At 41.5% G+C, this 12012-nt stretch overlaps 1 protein-coding gene across 5 annotated transcripts in view; it reads right to left on the bottom strand.

Moving 5' to 3' along the window:
• SLC11A2 (solute carrier family 11 member 2) overlaps positions 1-12012 on the bottom strand; it is a 35678-nt gene that overhangs the window by 7553 nt on the left and 16113 nt on the right. For 3 of the 5 annotated variants that reach the window (XM_016201282.2, XM_016201284.2, XM_016201283.2), the window contains exons 6-15: positions 10026-10132; positions 9419-9489; positions 9245-9312; positions 7077-7232; positions 6270-6428; positions 5395-5481; positions 4580-4699; positions 4277-4426; positions 3657-3730; positions 2136-2289 (exon numbers count right to left, since the gene is read on the bottom strand). In XM_016201282.2, the coding sequence (XP_016056768.1) occupies positions 2136-2289; positions 3657-3730; positions 4277-4426; positions 4580-4699; positions 5395-5481; positions 6270-6428; positions 7077-7232; positions 9245-9312; positions 9419-9489; positions 10026-10132 (1146 nt within the window). Of the gene's footprint in view, positions 1-443; positions 518-2131; positions 2290-3656; positions 3731-4276; positions 4427-4579; positions 4700-5394; positions 5482-6269; positions 6429-7076; positions 7233-9244; positions 9313-9418; positions 9490-10025; positions 10133-12012 lie in introns of all 5 variants that reach the window. The other 2 variants (XR_001602348.2, XM_087814669.1) reach the window with 2 other exon arrangements.

Raw genomic sequence — 12012 nt, 5'->3', positions numbered from 1 at the left:
ATCTTCTATCACCAAGTCATTCTCCCAACCCAACAACCCCTTCAAAACATCCTGGAATTTCCTTCTTCAGCAAAATTTTTCCATATTAGTTACAATACTAAGTTCTCCCTGCCCCTACTGCTTTGTTTGTAGCTTATTTCTTTTATTGGACTTGGAGTTCCCTCAAGACCACTTTTCTTCAGTCCTACCCTATTCCTTATGATGAGGGGAATGAATGACAGACTAATACAACTGAATAGTCTCCTAAACTGCTCTAAGAAGTATATGTTTTGGAGCTAAACAGCAGTAACCCACTCTAGAATCAGCCCTCAGCCTTAAAAACGGTCTTCAACAATCTATTGAGTCTCAGGACAACTAGGCACCTTCGTAACCAACTTGCACAAAGAAAGGATTCCCTTAACTTCTACAGCGAATTTTAAAAACAATTCCTGTCAAGGACATACTCAGTTACTTGGGTTTCCTTCGAGTAAGTCCCTAGATTATAGGGTCAGCATCATCTTAGTGTGCCCAAGGTTTACTGGGGAGCAAAAGAAAAGGGATGAATCAATCCAGGATATAGTTTTCCAACATTCACTAAAGTGCTTTTCTCAATCAAGTACCTAACCTGTGGCAGACAGTGGCATGGGCCTAGGTTAACTGTTATAAAGATCAACAGTGGGTTTCCAGCCTCCATCCTTAACCATTCTCTTCAGCAGATAGGGTATAAATTCTGCCGTCCCTAATCCTCAACCCTTGTATATTTCAGAGAAACCTGTACAGAACAGGGAGGTAGATGTGTTGTTGCTATAGCCCTTTTTCATTAATATAAATAATATTACAAAAGATTTGTAAAATAAGGAAAGAATATATCCATAATCCCACCATCTTAAGACAAGTACTATTACCGTTTTTATATAACTGACTCTAGAATTTTGAAAAAATTTTTTATTACCTAGGTATACATAATTCCGCATTACTTTTCTATGTGGTAATATAATCATTTTTAAAAAATATGTCTTTATTGATTTCAGAGAGAGGAAGGAGAGGGAGAGAGAGATAGAAACATCAATGATGAGAGTCATTGATCGGCTGCCTCCTGCACACCCCCTACTGGGGATCGAACCTGCAACCCGGGCATGTGCCCTGACCGGAAATTGAACCTCAATCTCCTGGATCAATGCTCAAATGCTGAGCCACAATAGCTGGACTTATAACCATCATTTTCAAATAATTCTAAAATAATTGAATGTGAGAATATAATTTTTTATTTATTTTCTTACTGGACAGCTATTAAGTGGCAGAGCTGAGAAGGGCTGTGAACCCACATGATCCACCCCAAAGCTCTGAAATCATACTGCATAGCCCCCTTCTCCAACCTCATCTATTCTACTCTTTATTTTCTATACTGTCCCTCTTCTTTTTAGTTCCTACTCTCTCATTAGGAATTATTAAGAATGGAAACTTGCCCGTCCGGGTGTGGCTCAGTGGTTGAGCATCAACCTAGGATCCAGGCGATCAGGATTTGATTCCCAGTCAGGGCACATACCCGGGTTGCGGGCTCAATCCCAGTCGGGGGCATGCACGAGGCAGCCGATCAATGACTCTCATCATTGATGTTTCTATCTCTCTCTCTCCCTCTCCTTTCCTCTCTCTAAAATCAATAAAGATATATTTTTAAAAAAGAAAAAAGAATGGAAACAAGGCAGAAGTGACAGAAAGATGATAGCTCTTTGGAACCAAATTTCATGGTTAAAAATAGTTTAAAAAAGTGTGTGTGGCCCAGCCCGGCATGGTTCAGCGGTTGAGCATCGACCTAGGATCCAGGAGATCGGGGTTTGATTCCCGGTCAGGGCACATGCCCAGGTTGTAGGCTAGGCAGCCAATCAATGACTCTCTCATCATTGGTGTTTCTATCTCTCTCTCTTCCCCTCTTTTCCTCTCTCTGAAATCAATAAAGATATATTAAAAAAAAAAAAATGTGTGTGTGTGTATATATATAATTTAACCATAATTGATTTAATAATTTCATGTAAATTATCTCAGTAACCTGGAGACAGATTGCTATGTGCTCCTTTAGATCCTTTCTGGATGTTAGTCAGCCCCACCTCTGTCACCCCTTAATACCTATGCCCCTGCCCCCTCTTGACTGGACTTACCAAGTAAAACACGAAGCTCAGATAAGCCACACTGACCACAGCAGCCACCACATATAAAAACATATGTCCTAGACTCTGGACATAAATCACGACAAAGTACATGTTGATGGAACAGATGATAAGGACCAAGATCCCGCCTGCAATCTTCCAGCCTCTGTAAAAGAATCAGCACAGTCACTGGTGGAACAGTCCAACCTATCCAGAAACAGAACAGGACATTGCGTCTTGTGGGGCAGACAGGGCAGGAGTAAAAAGCATTTCAAAATAGTTGTGTTCCCCCTCCCAGGAGCATGCCTAAGCCTTTCCCTTCCCCCTCATCTTCCCCTACAGGCATATATCTCCTAAACTCTAAGGGACCCCAAGAGACTTGCAACAAGGGGAGCAATGGGCAGCAGCAGCTCCTCCCTGGCTAATCCCCTAAACCTGTCTCCAAGGCCTCCTTTTCTGACTTCTCAGTGAGCCAAAGTCACCCTGCCTAGGCTCTCCTGTTGCTTCTTCTAACCTAAGCCCTTCCTTGTGTCACTGTCCCCAGCTTCAATAAATGAACTCTCAAAAAAAAAAGGTTCTTAATGATTGAATGAGCCCAAATTAGACACAGATAGAGACAAAGAAGGAAAAAAATACTATCAAATAATACCCCTATTATTCAAGTCCCTAAAAATGCAACAAGTTATGAGTGTCCATAGAGAAGCAACAAATCATTTCAACTACCCTCAGATCCTTTAAAGATGTGTATATAAGGTATTAGCTTATGCCCCTCTTATTCAGGTCATTAACATGGAATTAAGATGCTTTACACTTCAGCGCTGGCTGGTGTGGCTCAGTTGGTTGGGCACTGTCCTGTGCACTGAAAAGTGGCCGGTTCTATTCCCAGTCAGGGCACAAGCTTGGGTTGCCAGCTCAATCCCCAGTAGGGGGGCATGCAGGAGGCAGCTTATCAATGTTAAAGTTCTCACATCGATGTTTCTCTCTCTCCCTCTCTCTAAAAGTCATTTAAAAATATTTATAAAAAAAGATGCTTTAGCCCTGGCAGGTGTTGCTCAGTGATTAGAGCAACAGCCTGCACACCAAAAGGTCACGGGTCCAATTCCTGGTCAAGGGCATATACCTGGGTTGCAGGCTTGATCCCTGGCCCTGGTTGGGGTGCATCCTGCGGAAGGCAACCAATTGATGTGTCTCTCTCACATTGATGTTTCTCTCCCCTCACCCCCTTCCACTCTCTCTAAATGCAAAAAAATATCCTTGGGTGAGGATTAACCAAAAAAAAAAAAAGATGCTTTACACTTCAGTGGCTGAAGCTGAAGAGTTAAAGCCCTAAAACCTGAACTTTCTCCCTCAGAAAACAAAAATGTGCTCACCTTCCTTTACTACATTCAGTCTCCATTTTCTAGCCAAAGATCGAGGAGGTAGTGCTAGCAACCACCCCTCCAACCTCTATATGACTCGTTTTTTTGACTGGCCTACTTGATGAAGATACCCTTCTCCCACATAGCTTTGGGGAACTGAGAGGAGTACACTCACATTCCATTGGCAAAGTCACTCATTACTGGCCGCAAGCTTGTAAACGTGAGGATGGGTATGAGAGCAAAGGGAAGCTAGAAAAGGAAAAACTAAGATCAGATGGGGATACTGGTATCTCTTGTATCACCCCAGAGAGCAGCACTGTTAGTGAAAGGGAAACACAGACTCTGCCCCATCTACTCCATGAGAAATTAATTCCTATCATCCCAAATGCTCAAGCATTATGTTGAAATCTGTACAACTGTCATTAACCCAGCATCAATTATGATCATAAGTGTCTTTACAAATATTTGTATCTGCCTTGTCTTAATCTGCTTAGGACCTAGCAGTGTCCTACATGTCATTTAATACTTGCTTGGTCTAACGAAGAATAATTTTGTGTTTCATATATAATTATAGTTTATAATTCCCATTCAATAGGCTTAAAAAAAAACACACCAAGTCATTTCTAAAAGCCTTTTAGATGTCAGGGATTTCATACACATTTACTGCAGACCAAGACCATGCCTCTCTGTTCCTCTAAATTTTCCCCAGCACTTGGCACTAGGCTTGGTACCTAAGGGCAATACATAATGCTGCCTGACTAAATGGGATGTGAGTTTTCCCAGCTCTCTCCTCACCTGTAAGCTCTGCAGAACATTGAGGAAGTCATTCATCCCCGTTAGATGTTCTACATCTTGGAAGACAGCAACAAGCAGAGTAGGGATAATGGCAATAGAGCGGGTCAGAATCACTCGGGCAAAGCGTGACCATTTCAGGTTCAGGAATCCCTGGAAGAAAACACAGAAGCAGGATGAGTGTCTGGGACAGAAAACTAAAAAGTTTTGGAGAGGTTCAGGAAGACCTTAGAAGTATGGGATTAATAAGTAACAAAAGGGCCATTTCCTCTTCCTCTAGTCTATACCAGTCAAAACAGTACATACCTCCATGACAAACTGGCCAGAATAGGTTCCAGTCATGGTGGAGCTCTGTCCTGCGGCCAGGATCCCCACTGCCCAGATGTAGAGAGCAGCAGGCCCGAAGTAACATCCCAGAACAACACCCTGGGAGAGGCAGGGGGAAGCAGTGTGTGTCAGTGAACTGCTTAGAAAACATCCAAAAGAGCATTTCTTTTTCTTCTTTGCTATGCACCCACCTAAACCAACACACTGTCCCAGAAACTTGACTCAAGTCCTAATCTCATTCTAAAAGCTTTCACTTTAAATTTTTCACGATGGCCCTTCATTCCTCAGCCTAGTCTTTTCTCTTCTCCAAGCTCCTAAAGTCTTCATCCTCAACATATACCTTAAATTTTTTTTTTTTTTAAAGTCTACACATTTCTCAAATTATACTGCTTAACACACTACTTTAAAAGATAACAGGAGTGAAAAGAAAGGTAAAATAAATTTGGCAAATGCTACATACATACGTATTCTACTCTTGAAGGTTCACGATGTAACTGGCATAAAAGGGACTGAGGCCCCAATGAAGACCACTTTACTAGGTACACTTTCTTTAACCACCCCAATTAACATCCTGTGGAACACTAAACTATCAACACAAGTTTGGGAACTGCTGAAACAATTCATGTTTTTCGCTGATCCTCTATTCCTTCTATGTAGTCCAAAATGCTGTCTAGCATCTGGATCTCTGAAATAAATGACACTCCAAAGGAAGATATGCTCAGCTAAGAAAAGACCAGATTCTATGCCAAGAATATTGATTTAGGCGCAAAGAACACAAATCTGAATAGGTTTACCCCTTTGTAGATGTCCACAGCCAGTGTTGAGTTATCAGCAGGAAAAAGGCCAGCATGGGGACTGCTGCTATTTCTACAGACTTCAATCTGGAAACGAAAGCAGTTTGGAGCAACTCTGATTTTCGAGGCAAGGAACAGAGAAGATGAGGTCTACAGATCACACACACATCATCTATGTCACACAGCCTGGAGGTAAGACTAGATATAGGTTGTGATGGGGCAGAGACGAGCAGCAAGTATCACTTGTCTTCTTCCTCCATAATCTTTCTGCACCCCCATGTCATCAAAAATATATACTGAGTTAGAGTGTGCATTGTTGAGTCATTTTAAATGATGACAGGAAAAGAGAGCCCTTAAGAAGGCTTCAAATATAAGAGGACACCCAGAATAGGGAGCAGAGCCAGGAGCCTGAGGTCCTATAGATGGGAAGCAAAATGGTGATCAAAACTAGACAGGCAATCAGGAACTTAGAAGACAGAATTCAAAATGAAAGTCTGTCCCAGCAACAGTCTCTGTTTTGTTTGTTGACTCCTCCCAACCTGTTTTCATCACCAAATGGCAGCACTGGCAAGCAGGCTGGCAGTTAATAAACAGGAAACAAAGGGCCAAATAGATGTAAAGCCACTAACAAAATAGCATGAGGCAATCTTTAGTCTGAGACAATCTCCCTTATCAGCCAAAAGCAGGGGGAAAGGGGTCTAGGCTTTGTCAGCCCCCAGACTGTAGATTCTGACTAATGCAGTTACTTAGGGAACAGCATTGAGGCCACAGATCTATTTCCTCTGAGCTCCAAGTCATTGTCATATTTTCCTACCCCATTCCAGCCTTCACATTATCCTCACATTCACTACCACTCATGACCCTGGCTTACTCACCACCTGCTGGTTGGTTTTGTCAAAAAATGCTTCGGCAAAGACTGAGACGACAAAAACATTGATGATGAAGGAAACAAAGAGAGCAATGCAGGATTCAATGAAAAAGTACTTATTGGCTTCTCGAACTTCCTGCTTTTTGGCTCGGTTTACCTGCCTGGACTGGAGAAGATAATAGCAATAGTCATTTCCTTGACTATTTGGAACAAGTTTCCTCTTAATATTTCATGAGTTTAGAGACAACTGAAAGATTTCGAGGGAAAACAATTGACCAGGTGAAATATGAGAGAACTTGCTTACATCCTCATTTACTAAGTAACAGCATCGTGACCCTTGGATGACACTGCACATTCCTCAAATAGGTAACAGAAACTAAGTGACTACTGAGCTCTCAGCTATTGTGGCTGGAAGAACAACAACAAAACCTGTCCTAAGGAGCATATAATCTTAATTATAAAGGTCTCTGAAATCTCCCAGCAAACTATTGTGTAAGACTAACTGGTAAAAGGTTGGTTGGGCTCTTTTCTCCTGACCTCAAGGCCACTCAGGGCTTTGAGATTAAAACACAAGAGACTTGGTGCACTTTCAGACTTTTTATGAACAACTTCAGTTCTAGTTTCTCTCTGGGGTTAGTTATCTCTGGTCATAAAACAGAGTCCAAATGTGTGGAGTTTATAAATGTCTAACTATGGAAAAATACCTTGCTCCTTCAGGGCCCTAACAGTTGTAAACTAAGTATGTGTCCCTTGCAATTAAAGGAAAAATCCCATGACCAATCTAGGAGGCCACTGTGATAAAGGCCTTGCTCACCTTGACTAAGGCAGAATGCAAGTACATGTTGTGTGGCATGATGACAGCTCCCACGATGCCCACAGCCTGCTGGATCTGTGGGGTGCCGCAGCCTGAGCAGGATGGCAGGAACATGCCCTTGAGTACCTCGCTCTGGCTGGGTCTCACTGTAACATACTACATATGAACATAACAACTATTAGCCTTTACTAGAACATGAGACCAAGGAAATAACAGTATTAGGAAACACTCAGCATCCTTTACTCCTTTCCTTACAATCCTGTCTTCTTCAACAACTACCTCGTATCCGCCTTGTCTTAACACCCTGGAATAACGAGGGATATAGAACCATTGTAAACCAAGCAGCATAAGGGTCTTGCTGCCAGAGAGCAGATTCAGCACTGGGGTACCTGGATATTTTACATCATACTTTACATACACAAAATAGATGTAAAGAGACTATAATTAATATTGTAAAGAAATGAAATGGCTGCTGAGGGCCTCATTGATATTAATTTCACAGTAATTCCTATGAGACAGACCCAAGAAAAGAGTCAATTCTTAATTACCCACAGTTATGCCTCTGTTCATCTATGTTCATCTAAAAATCACTGTGTGCCCAGCCGGGCGTGGCTCAGCGGTTGAGCGTCGATCTGGGATCCAGGCGATCGGGGTTCGATTCCCGATTAGGGCACATGCCCGGGTTGTGGGCTCAATCAATGACTCTCTCATCATTGATGTTTCTATCTCTCTCTCCCTCTCCTGTCCTCTCTCTGAAATCAATAAAGATATATTTAAAAAATAAAAAAATAAAAATAAAAATCACTGTTTTGTCACTAGCATATGCTGACACATTCATAAACACTTTTCATACATACTGTTTCCTGGTTCAGCATTTCTCTTGAAAACCTTAGACCAAGCTGTATAATCTACTCATAGATTAAATATATTTTTCAAAGTCTAGCCAGGCCAATAAACAGAAATCAGTTAAATTGGACATAGAAAGGTGCTATTACCGCATATAATGGCACTGATTCCTAGGAGTGTCTGGGTTGGGACACAAACCAGAAAACATCTACTACATTCCCTACAGCTGCAATACAGAGAAAGTTCAAAGTGCAGTTAGCATAAACCAGAATGAGCAAAAACAGACCCCTTAAGTCAACAGCCAAGAATCACCCTGTAACACCCTCTCTAACCCTCTCCAAAGCTGTTCTGTTGCCCAGATGGCCAATTTGGAACCAGGAGGTCTAGTCTGGAAAGTCCTAGAAAGTCTAGTGTTTTTTCCATCACCATTTATCCCCTCTATGCCCTCTTCCACCTCCACCCACCCTCTAGTCATTTTTGACATAGAAGTCCCTGCAGACCTTCCTGGACTCTAGTCTTTGCTATATAGAAAATATTCCTTCAAAACTGGCCCAAGTGGCTTTTTCTTTCTTTTATTTTTTTTTCCTTCTGCTTTACTTTATTAACATTTTTTATTTTACGTTGAATTTACTGCTGAGCCATAAGCTTTTGTTTCTTCAGGGATATCTTTTTCTTCTGTGGGACTTCCTCTTTTGGCTTAGAAACAATCTGCTCCTTTTCAGTAAGGATCGTCTCAATGTGGTAGGGAGAGCTCAGGTATGGAGTAATCCGCCCATGAGCTCTGTAAGTTCTGCACTGCATCTTGGGAACTTTGTTAACCTAGCTGTGCTCAATGACCAAAGAATCTACACTTAAACCCTTAAGTTCAGCATTACTCTCTGGCTTTTTAAGCATGTGCAGCAAAAATTTAGCAGTTTTTTTTGACCACTGACCATGTGTCCAGCCACACTGGCCTGGGCACACCTACCAACTCCACCATTGTCACAAACAGAATGCTTCTGTAAAGTGACATCCTTCAGATACTTGACGGCTTTTCTGATATGCATACCCTTGACGGCCTGGGCAGTTTCATAAGTGTTCTCAAAGTGAACACAAAGATTTGAACCTCTTGAGTTGCATGATTTTGCATGGTTTCTGGGTTAAGTGAAGAGCAAACTATTTTCAGAGGTCACCTCAGGCTCCTTACAAGAAGAGGAAGCAATTGGCTTTTTCTTAGCACATGCAATACACTTGAATGATCCTAGCATTATACTGTTTTTTATAACGAAGGCATAAAAATTTTTTTTGTTTTAAAAAGCTAATTAATAGCCTGGAATACTTGCCTCATATCCAAATGTGAGGGCCATAACAGTGATGAGAAAGCCAAAAAATGCTTCCAGCTTCCGCAAGCCTAAAGGGAAATGCAGCAATGAGTTCACAGGCGACAGACTTCCCCAACAGCCACAGGATGGAAAAGTAGCTTCTTTGTCTAACCCCTTCTTTCCCACTTTACTTACCATATTTGTCCAAAAAGAGAAATACAAAGGTATCTGCAATGGTGATGAGAACTCCACCCCATAGGGGAACCCTAGATCAGAGATAAGAAATGGAAATTAAAGGAAAGAAACACTGAGAAGCACTTTCTTCCCAAAAGCTCTCTATACAGACAACATTTAGAGAAGCAAGGACTTGGGGGAGAGGGGACAGTGGAAGGAGGCCAGGCCTTGGGTAGGTTAGGATCTCAGCACCAACTGAGTAATATTCACTCAAACTTGATGGTCTACTATGTTAGACATTTAGGACACAAGCTGAAAAGAATGGGTCTTACCCCTCAAGGAGCTCACTGCCTAGTAGAATAGTTTGACATACAAATAATTGTAATATACAATAATACACAAATAAAATACATACTGCATAACAGAAGTATATATAGCCCAACATGAGAACATGGAAGATACAGAGCCTACATCTGCCAGAAGAGAGGAAGGTGGTCCCAGAAAGCTTCCACAGAAAATATAATAAACTTGAGTTGAATCTTGAAAACTGAAAATAAGTTGGGTTTTTCTTTTTACATTTGCTTTGAAGTCTAGCAAAAAATCACTTTCTAGAGGGAAACCCCCTCACCTTCCTACAGACAGGAGATTGATGGCAATGGCTGAGCCAATAACTTCTTGCATATCTGAGCCAATGATAGCCAACTCCACCATCAGCCATAGGATAATCCGTGGGACCTAAACACCAAGCAGAAGAAAGACATGGTTCTAATTAATCATTTCTAAGAACTTCCCCCATAGTTTGGAATTCACATTTTAGAACGGACACATAAACAGCCCTTTATAAGCCTTCAGTCTAGCGATAAAGTATCAGAACCTAGATCCACCTGACCCATCATTGCACTGTGGGCCTAGCTAGAAAAGGCAAGCATGCATCTACATGGCAAAGCTTATGAGTCTAATCTTTGCAGCGACGGATCCTAATTTTTTTCTCTTTCCCTTCCACTCAAGAGAGGAATGGAATTTCCATTTGTTAATTTCCTGTCTAAAAACAATCCTAAAAATCTTAGGGGGAAATAGGGATGCTAATATGGTCAAAGTATTATTCAGGAGAGAAGAGAAAATGACTGCAGAAGAAAATATCGATCCTGATTATAGCCAACAAGACAAAACAAGCATGAAAAGGCTGAGGTCATCCTTAATATAATAATAATAATACTATGGAAGCAAGTGAAAAAGGACAGATGCAAAGGGACTCAGGGCAAAATGGTTGGAATTGGGTGCTGTATAACAAAACAGGAAACTAATCTGGTCAAACAATGCAGATGAAAGACAAATTTAGTTAATGCTGGCTCACTGAGGTCAGAAAAAGAACACCTCCAGGTATTCACTACGCAAAAATTTGTCACCAAAAATAACTGTTGCCCGGCCGGGAGCGGCTCAGCGGTTGAGCGTCGACCTGGGATCCAGGTGATCAGGGTTTGATTCCTGGTCAGGGCACATGCCCGGGTTGTGGGCTCGATCAATGACTCTCTCATCATTGATGTTTCTATCTATCTCTCTCCCTCTCCTTTCCTCTCTCTGAAATCAATAAAGATATATTAAAAAACAAACAAACAAACAAAAAAAAAACTGTTAAGATATATAAAGAAAGAGAAGCTAAAAGAAATTATAAATTACCAAGGTTTTCTTTTAAGAAGCATATAAGGGGGAAAAAAAGATAAGGATACTTTCTCACAGCCAGGAAAGGAGATTAAACATTTAGGAAAAACCAGAGGTAGATCAGTAGCATCTTATCTAAAGATGATGCTAGGGTAAAGCTGTCTTCCAGACACAGGCTCCACTTCTGCATTAGGTGGCAGTGAGAAAGGCAAAAAGTGCCCAGCCGGTGTGGCTCAGCAGTTGAGCATCTCTCTATTATCCGGGAGATGGTGAGATCGTGGTTCGAATCCCAGTCAGGGGACATGCCCTGGTGTGGGCTCGATCCCCAACAGGGGGTGTGTAGGAGGCAGCCAATCAATGACTCTCATCATTGATGTTTCTCTCTCTCTCCCCCTCCCCCCTGAAATCAATAAAAACATATTAAAAAAAAAAAAAAAAAGGCCCAAAGTGTCCAGAAGGAAGATGAAGAGAACAGTGTAACATCCAGGGTCAGGGTAAATTGAAAAATAATTACCAACAAATCCAAAGATCCTGCCACAAATAGTTTGTATTATAAGAAAGAAACATACTTTTTTCTAATTGTTAGCAAAGTCAAACAAAAAGAAAACATGTATAATGCAAAGTGATAGAGTAATATGAATGTGTGAATGAAAGTGCTTAGAGAGCAGCCCCCACCCCTCCATGGGCTGCGCACTATTAGATGCCAGAAGGCAGAGTGAATGGTAACTGTTTACTCAAACAGAATTTTTCCAAGGAAAATTTCTGGAAAAAAGTGAAGCTCAAGTTAGATTTTGAAGGAGTATAGAAATGTGGCTTGGTAGCAAGAGGGGACTCGAGAACTTCCCTTGGGACTCCCACTCCTCAGGGCCACTAACCTCCAAGTCCTCCACTGTTTCAGTATACAGTAGTAGGGTCAGCACATACTGTCAGGCACACAGATTCCTATGATGTGAGTT

This window comes from Miniopterus natalensis, chromosome 2, assembly GCF_054644295.1.
Source record: "Miniopterus natalensis isolate mMinNat1 chromosome 2, mMinNat1.hap1, whole genome shotgun sequence".
Taxonomy (NCBI): Eukaryota; Metazoa; Chordata; class Mammalia; order Chiroptera; family Miniopteridae; genus Miniopterus; species Miniopterus natalensis.
The sequence above is the reverse complement of the archived record's forward strand: the minus strand, read 5'-3'. Positions and strand labels throughout refer to the sequence as shown.